The sequence below is a fragment of the Seriola dumerili genome, unplaced genomic scaffold (assembly GCF_002260705.1).
Source record: "Seriola dumerili isolate Sdu_G_001 unplaced genomic scaffold, Sdu_1.0 BDQW01000025.1, whole genome shotgun sequence".
NCBI classification, from domain to species: domain Eukaryota; kingdom Metazoa; phylum Chordata; class Actinopteri; order Carangiformes; family Carangidae; genus Seriola; species Seriola dumerili.
This window is the reverse complement of record NW_019174280.1, coordinates 11,624,972-11,642,349: the sequence shown is the minus strand read 5'-3', so window position 1 is coordinate 11,642,349 and position 17,378 is coordinate 11,624,972. Positions and strand designations below refer to the sequence as shown.

The 17,378-nt window shown below is 37.9% G+C and overlaps 1 protein-coding gene across 2 annotated transcripts; it reads right to left on the bottom strand.

Moving 5' to 3' along the window:
• Positions 1 to 3,361: 3,361 nt before the first annotated feature.
• Positions 3,362 to 11,459, bottom strand: blk (BLK proto-oncogene, Src family tyrosine kinase). 2 transcript variants are annotated; one of them, XM_022768517.1, is made up of 14 exons: positions 11,372 to 11,459; positions 10,021 to 10,124; positions 9,759 to 9,855; positions 9,566 to 9,596; positions 9,035 to 9,128; positions 8,821 to 8,919; positions 8,571 to 8,674; positions 8,259 to 8,408; positions 7,620 to 7,772; positions 7,335 to 7,514; positions 6,607 to 6,683; positions 5,650 to 5,800; positions 4,370 to 4,501; positions 3,362 to 4,166 (listed from the first exon to the last, which is right to left on the bottom strand). In XM_022768517.1, the coding sequence occupies exons 3-14, from the start codon at positions 9,852 to 9,854 to the stop codon at positions 3,964 to 3,966; spliced, it is 1,470 nt and encodes a 489-aa protein (XP_022624238.1). In that variant the 5' UTR covers position 9,855; positions 10,021 to 10,124; positions 11,372 to 11,459; the 3' UTR covers positions 3,362 to 3,963. The 2 variants fall into 2 exon arrangements, with proteins under 2 accessions (XP_022624238.1, XP_022624247.1); XM_022768526.1 differs by having other exon boundaries at positions 10,021 to 10,107.
• Between the last annotated feature and the right edge of the window lie 5,919 nt (positions 11,460 to 17,378).

Here is a 17,378-nt window from a genome sequence, read left to right as displayed (position 1 = left end):
TTTGAATCGCACAGAAAAAAATAGTCTGGACTAATGTGTGTGTGTTTCAAGAGAAATTCAAATAAAGCTTTACATTAGGGGATAAAGAGCCCATAAAACAAGGTATTGTTGTGAATGAGAGAGTGATAAGCCTTGCTCCCTTTTCGTTCATGGCCTAAGTCAGAGAACAGATTAATGGGTTGTATATATGAGATCATTTCAGGTGAAATGAAATTCATGAATCATGTGACAGTTTACAAGCCCTGTAGTTTCCCACCCTTCTCCTTGCTTATCTGCTTTACAGCTGCTCATTTTGCTGAATGTTTTGTAGCCATCTTCTGTCCCTGTTTCATCAGCACTCACATCTATTGGACCAAACACTCTTGATTGATGGACTCCATTAATTTAAAGACATCAAAGCCCAGGAGAGAAAACATGTTTATGAGGAGCATAATGCCAACTGAACACCATTGAAAACGGCAACATTATTGTGAGATGAAAGCACATCTCTTTTCATCAGCGGCGATGTGCTCGTTTTTATCCCCGAGGACGGCGTGGGGTTATCCTCACATGATGCTAATGATGTGTTGCCTTCTGCAGGGATCAGTCATCAATCTGTGTGTGAGCCACCGTTTCCCGTCATTATTCCTGGAAGGCAGCAGTGATGAACCGAAGGAGGGGGAGAGGGGTGACGAGGCCTCCCAACCTCTACCCCACATGTCTTGTCATCTTGTGTTAACATCATGCCTCATTTCAAGGTGAGCTGCTTATCAATCATACTACAGTGTGAGACTTATTAATGGCAGTCCCTTCAGACTGATGTTATTATGGTCTGTGCCTGTGGGGTATAGATTTGAAAACGCTGATCAAATATTAGCTGCGTCGCCTTAATTTAACGTCTACGGTTTCTTGCACTGAACTAAGGAATGAAAAAAATTCAGCATCAACAGATGGATTCTTGGGATATTTGATAGATAATCCACCTCTGATCCTGTTACATTTGGATATGCTGTCATAGGTTAACAGCAGAATTAGCCAAGAAAAAGGCATAAATTAATAAAGGTGGGACAAAAAAACAAAAAAAACTTAAAGCTGGCAGGGCAATTCAACTTCTCTACAGTAAGAATGAAGATTTTATATTATAATAATTATTTCTTTTGAACCTCGCAGCTTAACTGAATTTGAAAAAGATCATCTGCCCTTCTTATATGTCTTGCCCCCCCCCCCAACCCCCCCCCAAAAAAAAAAAAAAAATGCAGAGAAACCAGACAATTAGTCAGATAAAGACTAAATGAATGTAAATGGCTGTGATAACATCAGTCCGTGACAGGACGGCTCAGTGGTTTATAACCACTGCTGTAGTGACTGCGAGGACCATGCATGATGTGAGGCCGTACACAGTTGGACACTATTTGTGTCAATGACAAATGCAAGTGCATAATTGCATGTGTAAAATGTGCACTGTGTTTTGAGGATGCATTTCCCTGCTGCTGAGGTGAATGTTGCATCTAAGCTCAGTATTCATAGAAAACACAAGGGAAGGAAACTTAAATGATTTCCATCTGGCTGGGGAACTTGGTTGCATGTCATTTCCCATCCCTCCCTCCCCTTATTTCCTGTCATTAAATGTAATAAAAACGGCCAAAACATAATTAAAACAATAAAATATTAAATATAAGTATCATTACACTGATGATTTTGATTTGAGTGAACACAATTTGACTCCCTACTTTCCAATTTGTCTTGATTGTACAAAAGCTCTCGTATTCTATTCATACATCAGCAACAGCACAACAGTTTCATTGCAGTTTACTGTGTGATACATCATGTGAAACCATGTAACACTGACCTCTGCAGGATGACAGGAGTATAGTAACTGAAGCATGCACATTGTATTTCAGTTATCTTAATTTGAAATTTGACTTTTACTTACTAATATCTATGGATTTATATTCTTAATTTGTACTGTCAAGCAAGGAAAAGAAACCTCACGACTATGGGGTACAAAAAATTTTCGTAATTGATAAAAAACAGTATACTACTTAGACATCGCAGGCAATCAATACTCTGAATTGCTATTAAAATGTCTTTGCTGGTATTGATAAGAAAGACTGATATCGTGGAGATTGCCAACATGGCACCTATCTGATGTTGGGATGGATTTAATGTATCCTATAGGAAATGAAAGATGCTGCACTCTCTGTTTATACAAGTCCCTCCTGTTGTTGTGTCAGCTGGAAACGCTCCAAAGTGTGTGTACATTTTTAAAGGCGGCCCTGAGCTCACTCATATTGAAACCTCTTTTAATCACTATTACAGGCTGTTCTGTTGATACAACAGAGTAGTTAAAATCTACATGATAGTCAGTTGTTAAGCTCACTCATGATAATATTGCTGGACTTCTGGCAGATAACACTCAGTGTGATGATGGAGCATCTTGTGTTTGTATTTGTGTGTACTGTTGATGGTTAGGGTTAGATTTTTTTCTCCTCTCACCCACACTAGATGTAATGTTAAATAACAAACAGTCTCTTTCTCCCTCACAATTCAAATGCGCTTTATCGACTGTATCAAGAGAAACACTTTCCCCAGAATGTCTGTCAACCACCAAATAACGAAGACACGTTTGTTAGCACACAAAAATGTGAAGAACCCAACAGATTTCACATATGAACGTGCTCTAGCTGTGTGGCATCTGAGGAATGCTGACTCACACTTCCGGTTTCCGGTCCATTCAGGAAATGGCGGAGTTTAACCCCCGGCTGCCACGGGCACTCCACTCTCTTATCTTTCAAGATGCTGTCTGAGCTGTCTGGGCCCCCCAGGGATGGTTTGCTTAGAGGATCAAACTCACTGTAATTTAGTAAACGTTTCTTAAAAGCTTCCTGTACACTGCTGTAGCCTACGGTACTGTGCGCTGGGGGTAAACATGTTTACCCTAAACTTAATGTTTTATCTTTGGCTCGCTATCACTCATCTCACTGTTGCATTTTGCTCCATTCAATATAACATACAATCCAAACTGAAATGAGACCAAGACTTTAATTTAGTCTTCACGCTGCGAAAGCGATAACGTGTGATTATTGCCTTTATGTCACATCCTGCGTGTGCAAACGCTCTTTATTTTCGTTTTATTCAGTGTCATGTGCTTTATAATGTCACACTGTTGACATTTTTGATAAGCACAAAGCTGTTGGAAAAAAAAGCTTTAGAGCGAAAAGATTTTGAAAATTTGCTTCTCTCTTTTTTTCTTTTTTTTTTTTGTCGTAGAGTTAAGCATGATATTTTTTTTAAGTGATTGTAGCCGGTAAAGTGAAGAATGTTTTATGACACTGATAAGAATAAGTGGAATGAAATACAAGAATAAATTACATTTCTAACTAATGTAAATATTTATTCACAAAAAACATTTATGCAAATATAAAATCTCTTTTGTAAGCCCTTTTCTTTATATATCCACCGAATGACTGAAGGAATAGAAAGTGCAAAGTATTGTGCATGTAATCTCAGGTTGTTCATTTCTGTACCATGCAAATATTTAATCCATAACTTTACCTGTGTTGACTTCCCCGGGTCCAAACGTCTTTTTACGTCATGCGTGTACTGTATTTGTATTATCCATCGTTTATCAGTCTTAATTATGTCTCCTCATGCTCCACGGTTGACAACACGATTGGGAGTCAAGAGTAGCAGGAGTACAGTCAGTATAATAAAACTTTCCGAACAGTTCTGAACCTTTTCTTTCAGACATGTTTTCAGATGCCCTTACAGTAGCTGCTAGAGACAGAAGCCATAAATAGCTTGTACATTCAATCAGAAGGTAGGCGTAAAAAATGTGTCCATTTAAAATGAACAAAAAAATAAATTGTATCAGTCATAAAGATGTTTTGTTGGTCCTGTATCCATTCAAGTCTCACTTCTCTTTTTTTTTTTTTTTTCTGTTGCGTCTTGGTTATCAGCAGGAAACATTTTCTTTTTCTTTAATCACGGCTGCATCTCATATTGTCCCTCCGTGGCAATAAAGAAGTCATTGAGAATGTTCTGCAGAAATTCAAAAGTTGGCCGTTCCTCAGGCTTCTGCTTCCAGCACATCATCATTATGTCGTAGAGTTCCTGGGGACAGCCTTCTGGAGATGGCATCCTGTACGATCTGTCCAGGCTCCTGATCACCTCTGGGTTGGTCATCCCTGATTAAGAAAAAGAAAATGCAGCTAGTGTGAGATTATAATGAATTTTTAGTAAAAGTATTTTGCAACGTACGTGGCTACAAAGCAGCAACACAGCATTTAAGATTGGTTTCTATACAGTATGTCAACGGTACACAGTGTTTTGCTGAACACTCACAATACATTTTTCTTTCTTTTTTTTGTTTATTTCTCATGTGCTGTACCTGGGTAGGGTATTCTTCCATAGGTAACTATTTCTGTCAGGAGGATCCCAAAAGACCAGACATCCGACTTGATGCTGAATGTGCCAAAATTGATGGCCTCTGGAGCCGTCCACTTGATGGGAAATTTAGCACCTAGTTGTCAGAAAGAGGTTGAGAAAAAGTGAAGGGAAATTGTGTTACTGGCTTGTGACTGTAGTTGAGTGCGTTTGTGTGTTTGTTTGTGTGTTTATTCTTAACGTGGTGATATGACGATATAAACCCTAAAATTATAGAGATTTTACGATACCATTTTTACAGAGATGGCTACATCTTTAATATCTCTGACTATTTTTGTCCTTTTTTGTCAATGCTGGTAAATATAGATTTACAGGATTTTTGCAGCAATGTGAAGTAAATACCTGACTCGAGGTACCTTGAGTCAGATAATAAGTTCACTGGATTAGACAACAAAACATGAATTCTTTTCTGGTTATTTTGTCAAAAAATGGTACCACAAAAAATTACTAGTGTAACACAATATAAAATTACATATATAGTGTCATGATACAAGGTTTCATTCTCATCTCCCACTGCTATTCATCTATACGATGGCATACGTTGGAATTCGCATTAGAACCACAGCATGTTGTCAGAAGTTAAAGTAATGTGCTGTAGCTACTATAGATTCTAAGGTCATGTCCTGTGTATTTTTTTCTGGGACTTTGGGGGTTTTAGCAGCCAGGGGGGAGGTCCCATTCTAAAATGTAAAATGTATACGTGTTGGGTATTTTATAGGCTGATTCCAGTAATTTAGACTGTATTTCCTATATATACTATACTAATATACTATATATATTATGTTATTCCAGGCAGTCTGGAGAAGTTCTTAGACCAGCGTTGCAGTATTACATGCCGCAGCTAGCTCTTCCATCTACTTTCTTTTTTCTTTTTTTTTTTACAGGCAATTGCAGCAAACTACATCTAACATGTTTTTTTTAATTTGTTTATTTAAATGTTGCTTCCATGTTTTTTTTGGGAGGTTTGCACTTCCAACATCAAGCTCTTTTTTAATTATTAGTTACTTTGGACAGTCTGCCAAATTATTATGATGTAATGTAATTTAGACCTTTTTGTTGGTGAAGAAAAAAAACGTCACAGAAAATATAAATTAACAGGTAACTCATAAATGCAACAAAAAACAGAAATGAAATGACTAAATAAGGATGTGTTTGGGGGTTTCTAAAATTTTGGCTATGGCCATGGGCACATTTACTGTGCAATGTTTGAAACACTGCACGTACCTTCTTGAGCTGTGTATTCTGACTCAATGATCCTGGCGAGGCCAAAGTCTGCTATCTTGCAGTGCAGGGTCTCACTGACTAGTATGTTGGCTGCACGCACGTCTCGGTGGATGTAGTTCTTCCTCTCGATGTATGCCATGCCTTCAGCTATCTGTCATATAGAAAAATCAGGAAATCAACACAGGATATAACTTTTTAGGGTCATTTTCAGGTCAAAGACAAAACAAACATATCCGTTTTAGAACAGAATCCATTGGATTAATGAAGATTTTTTTTTTTTTTTTTTTTTTTTTTTTTTTTTTACACATATGTGTCTACTTCCTTGGTCAACATGTACAGTGATTGAGCACATGCAATAGTGCAGCTTCACTTTGTGTGTATATGTAACGTGTTTATATGCACAGTAATGAAAGTAAAGTGGGTTTAACAGGATGTGCCAACTCTCAGGAAGTGAAATGCTTTTTTTGGAGGGGCAAGACTTCTGGGGGAGCTCACTCTGGGTGGAAAAATAGCATGATTTCCTGTCCGGATGTTAATAATTGACGTAGGGTGAGGCTTTGAGCCAGATGAGCAAAAGCCCCACTACAGAAACCACACAGCTACTGACAGTTTCCACGTGTATTAACATCCTGATTGCTGTCAAAGTGTACACTACAACAGACATTCAAAGAGTAACTGGTGTGTATAAATAGACTTTGAGGTCACCAATTAAGCTATAATTTTTGTTTCTGACAAATGATGCAAAAATCAGGGAATTAAATACTAATGTCATGTAATCACAATCAACCACAACTTCAGAAACACAAGAATTACAGATGCACACAAGTGGAAAAAAGGTCATAACCCTCTGAAAAAAAGCTTTCATGTTATCACAGAGGTGAGGGTTCACAGTGTAATGAAAATGTCACGTAGTCTACAAGATGCAAAATCATAAGGTTATAAGTAAAGGTTTCCCACCTGTGCTGACATGTCTATCAGCTTATTGAGCTTTAGCTTTCTTCCCTCGTCTGTTTTTAGAAAGTCTAGAAGACATCCTGAAAATGAAAAGGAGAAGTACTGTATCAGAAAAAGAAGGTAGTTATAAGATAAGTATTCTAGTTCATATCTTTTTCCAATTAAATCATTCCAATTATTGAAGGACATACCGGTGCATCTTATACTGAAAGAAACCAAATTTATATGATGAGTGATGTCATGTGTTATCAAGTGGTAAGGCTATAGTCATTTGTTTTAAGGCTCCAGCAGCTAGAAATAACATCACAAACACCTGTTCTGTATAATAGTGTGTGGAGTTTTGCATTAGTGTTTGAGTCTGTAGTTTATGACGTTCGAATGACTTTATTACAGAATAATGTCCAATATAAAAACACCTCATACTATGGATTCAAAAGTAACCACAGAATTGAATTAGCTGCCTGATACAGTCACTTACAGTGAAAATTATAAGCTTCACAACTGCAGTTTTTAATTGGTTCTCATTTGCTGCGTGTCATAGTATATTGAAATTGTTTGGGTTTTGAATTCTTGGTTGGACAGAAGTTTTTTGAACTTTGGGTATTATCATATCAGCAGGATATTTTAGTAAAAATTTCCACATCTCAAAAATATTCGTTCGGAAAAGGACTGATGTAAGTAATTATTCATCTATATTTTCACATAGGGCACCACCCCCCCCTTTTTCCTACCATTGATCATGAACTCTGTGACAATGAGAATGGGTTCCTTCGTGACCACTGCATGGAGCCGCACCAGTCGCTCATGCTTCAGCTGCTTCATCAGGTTGGCTTCCTGGAGGAAGGCCTCAGGCTCCATCGTTCCCTCCTTTAAGGTCTTAATGGCGACCTTCTGGGTGTTCTTGTAGTAACCTGATGTAGGAATTAAAACAAAGTGCTTACAGTAATGCACTGTGCTTTGCTGTCATAGTTTATGAATGCCTCCAATGACAGGCTGAGTTGGTAGCTTTCTCTCACCCATCCACACTTCTCCAAACTGCCCAGCTCCGAGTTTCTTCACCATTTTCAGCGTCTCTCTGGGAATCTCCCATTCATCGTGAGCCCATGGCTGCTGGGGTGCTTTAGGCTTACAGGGAGCATACAGTCGCTGACACAACCCGTCGGCTGTACCTGCAGACAAGTATGATACATGTTTTTTGTTTTTTTTCCGGTCTCTTCGCTGTTGTGCTAAATTTAGTAACTGAAACATTGTAGGTCTGATGAGCTTTTGTTTCCTTAATTTTGAAAGTGTTTTTCTGTAAGCTCGTGTGTAGTTCATAAGTTGTGTGTTGGCAGCCATTCTAGAGATTTGGCCTTCTTATCATGTGGTATAGTCACAGGGTGGAAAGACTATCACTCCTCTCACACAGGAAATGCACTGCACATCACACCACAAGGGTCTAACTTGTCAGTGCAGACAACTTATAGTTCACAACACTGAACTGAATCAGGGTCCAAATTGTCGCTTTCAGGTTCTGTCATAATGTTTGATTTGGAAATTCTGATATATTTCACAACCTGTACATAAACTTGCTTCTTTTTAAATATTGTAGATAAAAAAATTTGATTTAATGAAATTCTGTTGGTGGATGGGATGAATTTCTATTTATTACTTACGGGTGTAGTATTTAACCAGTTCCTGTAGGGATGGGAACGTGTTGGAAGGAGAGATGTAGTAGCCACCTTTGTCCAGACAGCGGATCTTGTAGTGTTTTACCACATCGTCTTGGTCCGTTACATGATCTCTGACTGACAATGAGAGGGACCCTGAAGGGAAAACAAATCGATTGCACAGGAACACATAGGGTTTAACACTTGAACAGTTTTAGAATTCAGTATATTTGCATTTTTCTGAATATGCCTTCCTGAGATGCCACTGAAATTCTGATTTGTGGCACAATCAAACATGAAGAGACTTATGGGGGTCACCTTTACAGGTCTCACTCTCTCGAACTAGGAAAGCACCCGCTTTATTTCCGGGGGCCAAAAGCAGTCGTTCAGTCTCTCTCCGACTCAAGTCCTTGAAAAACCATCTACAGAAGAGACAACAAATGTACTTTGTAACTATTTAAAAACATATACAGATGTATTTTCAGTCCATAAAATGTTGTTGCAGTGCTAAATATCATCTGCCACGTGGTTTGATAATAACTTTTGTAGTGTTTAATTTGCTGCTCACTTTTCCATCTCCAGGGTATCTGCTCTGGCGACATAATTAGATGGTATGTAGCCCTCCTGTCCAGTCAACAGTGATTTAGCCAGCCACCATTCCCCATTTCTACAAACAAGACAAACATGACAGATCATTTTTATTTTGTTACGTTAAAAGTAAAAATGTGCGTTTCACTACTGCAGGGTACATACTGTGTAGTAGGGACTGTGACGAGACTTACTCTTGCAAAACCTTAAGTTTGTCTCCCTTCTTGAAAGGCAGATCGTTGTCGTTGTTCGCTTTGAAGTCATGTTGTGCCACAAACACAGTGTCGTCTAAAGTCAAGCAGAGCAAACGGTTATTTCAAAAGAAGTGAGTTCAAGAAGTTACTTCACTTTTGAGTCTCCATTTACGTTTTTTTTTTAAAAAAGTAATTTTTTTCTTTTGGTCTTCATCTCTGGGCATAAACTGTATTCCTAGTCCATACAATTGTATTTAAAGGAGTGTTTTACTGTTCTTCTCTAAGTAACAACTGTTCTCTAGTTTTTACACTGTCTGTGACATTAACATGACTTTCTTCTCTTCTCTCATGAATAATCTCATCTCTACCCCAGAAGAGTACAGAGGAAATCCAACAGAGATTTTAATCGCTAAATGTAGCCTCCTCTTACGGCTATTAACGTCTCTCTGCACAGCAACAGTCGAATTCATAAAAGCAGGCCCATTATTTTTCAGTTGACGGTTTGTTATGTGGGTTGTGTTCAGTGATTACCGTTATCCACATAGTTGTCTCCACTTCGTGCCTAAAGAACAGAAATAAGTATCTTTTTTAATAATCAAAGTGAGTAAGTCTGCTAAATAATGTAAAGTCATTCATCTAGATTAGTTTCAAATCACAGTAAATTATTTTACTTTGTACTTAATGAAAATGAGCAAAGTGTTTTTCCTTTAAGCAGTCTACTTACAATGTGATTTAGTGAGTTGGAGGCCTGAGAGTTGTGTTTTCTTTTGTAGAACTCGCCCTCGTTTACTTGTTTCTGGCCACTGCAAGTGCAGCCCATCCTGAATATATAATGGCAAAGGTTACATTCTTCGGTTATACTGCATACTACTAACAAGAATTACTTAATGTAAAATTACAGCACATGCTGCTTAATACTATCACCCATATCAAGTTCCTGCTAAGAGCCTCAGATAGATACAACATGTTCATTTCTGTGCTTTTACCTGATAAAGCAGATGAGCTTTACTGAAGCTGTTTTCAGTCTCCACTCCTCCCACTGCAGGGCCTGGTCTGTGAGTTCATACCAGCTGCTGAAAATGAATTAAACCTACTCAGAGTTACTAAATCAAAAGTGGTGAGTCTGTTTTAAGTTCAGTTTTCTTGGGTTTCAAGTACATAGATTTGCTTCTCATATGAAGAAGTGGAAAAAAAATGTTTACAGGTTTGTATAGCGTCATTTGCATGTGCTGTTTGAGATACAGGCACAATGTCATGTCATGGTTAAAAATACAGGAAGAATTAAATGCTAAAAATAACTGATAAGACTCAGATGCAGAAATTTACAGTGAATTTGTCTTTGTATTAGCGTCAGTAGGAATGCGTCATTTCTTTTATTTACTTATTACTGCAGTTCCTGAATCTGAAGAGGTAGTCCTATAAGATGTTTGTGTTAAAACTTTTAAATGGGTGGTGAATTAAAAAAAATGTCATACTGATCATCATTTGAATCAAACAGACCTAAGAGAAGCTATAAGTGCCCATTTCAACATTGTCCTTATTTGAATATATGGCAGCTAGAAGGGGGATTAATATTAGGACAAAGCTCAAACATTATGCTTGTACATGCAAATTGTCAAGTCTGAATGTCAACATGTGTACAGTCACAATGTCCAGCACAACCAAAACTTAAAAATATACAACAGGATATTTGTTGATGTCAGCATTTATGTGTCAGCATAGGACTAATGATTTGCTTTCATCATGCTTTAATTAATAATATCACACATGACAGTCAAGATTACCTTTTAAAAAGTAACAATCTTGGTGTTTACATTGCCACAACTATCCAGTAATGTGTAACTAAAACTGTAGTAAGTCAAAGTCGCACTGCTGTTGAGCAGTGGCAAACTTTCTATAATCATTCTTTATATTTAAGTGTAGCTTTATATGCTTAAGTGTACATCCCATGTCTATTTCATGTGGAAAATTTGATCCTTTCAAGGAAAATTAGGTTTATTTGTCTCAGTGTACATTTATTTTCACATAAAGCATTATGATAGTTTGTAACTGCTTGTGTTATAAACATTTTGCTCCCAAATAATTGTTATAAACGTTCTGTTATGATTACAATTAACTATGTGACTTAACCGTGTTCAACCGTCAAGTATTTCAATGGGGGGGGGGTTTCCAATTAAAACATTATAACAGTTTTCGACATCATTAAAATCACTCCTTTTTATTCTTAATTTTACACTATTTGGCATAGTTGTTCAGTTTTTTACCACCGTAAAATTACAGAATCTGTACTTGTGGCCGTACTCTGTATTGTGATATAATCATACAGCAAGTAAATACCTTGACTTTGTCCCCCAGGCTTGTGTTGTCAAAAGTACTCCAGATGCAAAATGTCTTTAAGTTCCTTATTGAACCAAGTGCTTGTCAGTATGTCACTCACACTGGCTCATTTCGGTTTTGAAAGTTTCTCTCTCTCTCTTTTGTTCTCTCTCTCGCGCTCTCCCTCTGTTCTTTTCTCTCTCTCTCTCTCTCTCTCATACACACACAGTAAAGACCAGGGCCTCCCCTGGGGTGGACTACACTAACTTTACTGTAAAAGGTAGAAGTTTATTTATTTTGTCGTATTTATACTGTATATTTGGTAATTCCCTCTCACCTTGTGGTTAAACTCCTCTTAGTTAGTTTCAAACAAACCTTCACTTGGGGTGTAGTGAATAAAATGAATGAATACAGTTTATATTCACAAATGTATCACAACAAAGGTCAGATTTATTGACCAAATTACAAAGACAGAGATGTTTACTAATTGACTGCTAAAAGGGTTGGTGGACATTCTATAGTTTGTGTTACTATATAAGCGGCTGACTGTTGTTTGTACAATTGGCCAATGTGTTCGCATGGGTGAATAGTGATGAGTATAGGTGTGGTTGAGTGTTGGATACTATAACATATTTCTCAGTTCCTCATATTGTTTATCTCTTTATCTTTGCAGCTTAGCAACCATTAAACGTGTTTTCAGTGGAGTAGTTCAGTAAAGCAGTACACATTCTCACCACAAGATGGAGTGGTGAACTGGCCATGAGACCCTCTAATTGAGAAACTGTATTGGAGTATGTGCTCATGGGAAGACTGGAAGTGCTTTTCTCATATACCTGTGAAAGGCCAAAGGTTGTAAGTGTTATTGCATTGTTAAATCTTCTTGTGCCAAATCTGCAAATTAAGATTATCCTGACTTATTCATATTTTTTTGTACTTGTACACCTTTGAGATTTATCTCTTTAGATGAAAGTGTTCCTACTAAGATAAGGAAGTTCCCTATTTCCTATCCTCCTCTTCTTGCAGCCCTCCTTTTACCCGTATTGCCTGTTGGCCACAAACTGGAAGATAATGGAAGTAAGACCATATATCACACACTGTTTGAATGTGAATGTGAAATAGTACTGGGGCTGGTTCACCAGAATCAGTAGAGATGCTGATACTTTTTAGTATTAAGAGCTGCAAATGTACTGTTCTGTAGAGGACAGCTGTTATAAGGTGAAGGCACCAATAATAGATCATTACCACCAAATGATTTGGGAAGCATACTTTTTTTGTTTTTATTGTTGTCTGTTTGTTACTTTGTCAAATGTATATTAATATTAATAATTTGTGGTGTGAACTAATGTGCAACAGATCCGTTTTTATGCTATTATTTATTGTAGAGACTTGTGGTATACTTGAAGTATCAAAATGCCCACCCCTACTTTTAGTGCTCTTTTAAGATGACTCTTTCTTGCCTCTGTGCTTTGATTTGTATCTTTATTTTAAAGTTTTTTTTTAATGAACAAATAATAAACACTCCTCTTGATTAAGCCTATACTGGTTCTGTATTTACCTCCAGTCCATAGTTGAGGTCTAGTTGCTCCCCAGAGTTGACACTAGATGGCGTAAAAAGTCACATTTTATTCCCTAACTCTCCTAAAGTAGCTCAGTTTGAAGACACTTTGCCAGCTTTTCCCTAAAATCATGCCAAGGTTTGACCTCCAATATAGAAATTATTCAATACAGTGTTGCACTATATTGAATCATGTTGGGGATTTTTATTGCGTAATGTTCGTATGTCTGTACCTGATGCAGAGGACAGTGTGCGGATGTGAATACAGATGCATTCTGTCACACAGGGGGAAAAAAATGCCAGCTGATGTGCGGTCAATCTATCAAAGTATAACAATGTGTTGGTTTTTCACACTGTACAGTACAGTTAACCAGCTATTTCCTTTTCTCACCACAAAATGCAACTGAGGAGGGAATTCACCCATCCTCTACAGACAATGAACACAAAACAACATGTCCTGGAGTTATCTGGCAGTATTTATTACCCTTTTGTTTCTGGCTTACATGCTAAATTACTATTAAATATTATTAAGAATGAATCAAAGAACTTTGTAAGGAAGATATCATTCAGGGTATGTTGTGACCTATAAGTGCAGGGAACAATAAATCTTACAGCACCGGAAGTGTTTGTTTCCTATGGGGGGCTTTATACAACACGCAACGTGGGGATATTACTCTCTGGGCAACACTTCACAGGTTTTTGTTTGGACCACCTGTGCTGTGTGTGGGGACTGTGCTGTGCTGTAGTTCTCTGAAGGAACAACCTCACTTCACTATACACACAAAAGCACACACACAGGCTGCAGGTGCACAGTGAGTGTTATTGAGTGCGTCCTGGTTACTAACTGCTGTTTCTCTTTATACTCACTTCTTTTGGTTTTCCATCAGCCCTTGTTTTCTTCCCAGGGCTTGGCGGATGCTTGTGTGCAGCTCTGTTGGGGTCCCCAGACATTGCATCCTGCCTGCAGAAGGGTCATAAGTGGCCCCACAGGATAACCTGAACAACGGTGGGAAAGAAAGGGAGCGTGGGTCTCCTTTAGTATCGCAGTCCTGGCCACCTCTGTGCCAAAAGCATACATGCTGCCAATGGCTGATTTCAATTGCCATTATTAATGTGAGTGTGCACTGCATGTAACTGAAAATGTCTGTACATGTGCTTATGTGAGTGTTTTTGATTTGTGTGTGTGTGTGTGTGTGTGTGTGCGCGTGTGTGTGGGTGTGGGTGTGTGTGTGTGTGTGTGTGGGGGGGGGTGTGGGTGTGGGTGTGGGTGTGTGGCAAAGCTAAAAATTTACATTTAACATGAAGATTAGAAATTGAATATTTACTGGAAGCTGTACTGCAAGTGCTCAGTCAGGGTTGTGTCAGTGTTTAGTAAAGTACTCACACGCACGCACACACACACAAATCAGCACACAAGCACACACTTTCCTCAATTTTGATCCCCCTCTACATCACAAGAGGCCCCTTTTTGACTTCCTGTCTGTGTGGGAACCGTTTCTATCCTCTGTCACACATGGAGTGAGAGAAGGTCTCGCTCCTGCATTTGCCCTAAAAAGACAAAGTGATTGTCAATAAACAAGGAACAATTGAACCCCCTCGATGTATTCAACAGGCACTTCTGCTGTTCCTCCGGGATGTCCATGAGTTTCAGGAGTGCTTCACTTTTCCTAGTTTCCTCCATTTGACTCCACATTGTAGCTTAATTTGTGGGATTTACTGTAATAGCAGTGCTCCCTTCATATTTATTTATTCTTTAATGTTTTTCTTATTTGTTTTTCTTACTGGCCATTACTATATTAATGTATTATTATATTACAAAAACCTGCATTTCACCCAGTTAAATGGTACCAGTCATCTCTGCAGTTGGATTTTGTAGTGAAGTTGTTTGGAGCAGCAAACTTATGCAGCTGTTCCAGTGGCAAGTTGCTCTGAGGTAAACATGGTTGCGGGAAAACCCCTTATTATTGTGCTCCGGATGACGTTCCTCACTCTTCCAGTGTTTACCATGGAAATAACTCTGTGCCAGCGAGCAGGTGCTTCCTCAAAAAACGCTTTGCTTTTCCAGAAGATTTGCTTTAGATTCATCTCAACAAATCAAACATTAGTTATTAAGCATTGTTATGAAAGAGGTTACGATAAATTGTGGTTAGAGGTATAGTATCATTACGTTACATTTAGAAACTGACATGGTTTTTCCACTATATACTTTTTATAACAGGTTTTTATTTCATCAATAGTCTAATTGAGTACTGTTATCACATTTCCTCCTTGAGGAACAATGTCACATTATGCTCACAGCAGACCTACTTTCACATAAATGACCAGCCAGCATCTTGAACCTGCTGACATAACTCTAGTTTACACAAGCCTGTTTGTTTGAGACTATACTTTATTATTCCTTTACTTATTAAAAATAATAAGAAAGAGGAATATCCGAGTAAAAACAATAAAGGCAAAAAGGAACAAAAATGTAATTTCCTTAAACCCTGTACACTGCCAAGCTCCGCCTACACAGGTGTTTTCACTTTGCCTAATTAGACTCATATCATCACTTGGAGTGGTCCAATTAGATGATGATGAATAATGTAAATAAGGCAATTTTGGAGTTGTCTGAAGCAACATTTTTGAAACACAGTAGTTCTCCCTTATTCAGTATTTTTGCTAAGCTAAGCAAAACAACCAACAAGCACACCTACTCCACTCTTGAGTAAAAGTATTCCTTCATCTTCCAGAAAGGAGTAGTGGACTGTTGAATGCAGGCAGCACATGCAGCAAGATGTTCTTGTCTCAATACAAAGGCTTGAGAGGAGAGGCCTGTACCTCACTTTGGTGTTATGCAGTCAATCAGAGTGACACCAATTATGTATGTCACATGACCACAAGAGACTGCAAATGGAAACTCTGAGAGGGGCACATCCATCAGCTCCATCTAATGGGGCTTGCTGTAGAAGGAGAATGAATGAAGTCTCAACAGACAGTCTCACGCACCCATTCACCAGACCTTTCCACAGAAGTACATTATACTTGTGTATGGGATATCTATTATGCTTGCAATTATCTTGGACAATTCAGTAAATAGTGAAGACTGAAATGATCATTGTTGTGCCAATGCTGTGCATGAGGTTCATAACTCACAAATTTAGTCCATTGATTTAAATAAAAAAGGCTCCAGAAAGTATCTTTGGATGAACCTGTAGATCAGAACACAGTGTCCAATGTTACTTCAGCAGATATAGATAATTTGCAATTTTTTTAAATTTTACACACAATTTCTTTTAGTATGGAAATGTTTGTGAATGTGGTGAATCGAACTATGGATTATCTTTAATCATTATGATTTGGTTATGATTCTGTTCATCCAACATAATATACTGTTTTGTTTGTTTGTTTTTTTTTGTTTTTTTTTTTACAGATTTACAAATATAGTAAGTAATGTTTGATCTGGTCTTTCACCATACTGAAACACTGCTGTTAACAGTATTATTAGTTACTCCAAGAATGTTGCATGTATAGTGGCACATTTTCAAGTTTCAGCCAAGTAACTTCTAAAATATAATGTTTTTGTAGGAAGCCTCAGTTTATGCTGTAAATGCCACGTGTCATTGTCACTCTTTTGATTTTTGTGAATTTGAAATATATCTCTTACAAAAGAATAACACAAATGAGTTTGAAGTACATTTAATTTGAAAGACATTTCGTACAGTACATTGAGCAAAGGTAATAACCTCTGTACCACAGAGAATAATGTATTGCCTTACTGATAAACACTGTTGAATGGTCTAAAATACAGAATAGGTGAACCTCATAATACATAAAACTCTGCCATGACTTTTGCTACCTTCCAGAGATGTTCGTGTTCATCTGCTATAGAAATCAATTAAAGCTATGACGGAATTGTGAAGAATCTTACACTGATGTTCATCATCATCCAATTCTTTAGATCCACCACTAAAATGCTGCCATGAACAGTACTGTATCTGCACAATAGTAAGTTAAACATTCACAATGAATAATATCAGTATTTTCTGGCTTTCCAGGAAAGTACAGTATTAACTAGAAAAGTATATAACTTTTTACTATTTTAAAGGTGCTATATGTAAGTTTTCTCTACTGCTGAACTTGGTTTCTTGCCAGGAGCGGGTAATAGTGGTGATGGTCACTTGCCAAGAGCTACAGTGACTTCCTGTTGCAAAGTAGTAGAGGGGACAGGCTGGGGCTGGCTGGTTAGCATGCTACCTTCAGTAGGCGGCTGTGGCTCAGGATGTAGAGCGAGTTGTTCACTAATCAAAAGGTCAGTAGTTTGATCCCCAGCTCCTGCTGTTTGAATTGCATGATTGTTTGAGAGAATGTGGCTTGTAGTGTAAAGTGCTTTGAATGATTAATAGGACTAGTGAGTCATTTAGTAGAAGTGATAGAAATAGAAGCAAAACAATAGTCAATATTGGTGTTAATTAACAGCTGTTAATGCCAAAG

Bases quoted from the DNA above. Each gene is read 5' to 3' on its own strand.
- blk (XM_022768517.1), bottom strand. From the start codon at position 9,854: ATGGGCTGCACTTGCAGTGGCCAGAAACAAGTAAACGAGGGCGAGTTC. The intron at 8,675-8,820 runs GTGAGCAGCAAA...TCTCTTCTGTAG, and splicing joins GATACCCTGGAGATGGAAAA to ATGGTTTTTCAAGGACTTGA. The intron at 6,684-7,334 runs GTAGGAAAAAGG...TTTCATTTTCAG, and splicing joins CACAGAGTTCATGATCAATG to GATGTCTTCTAGACTTTCTA.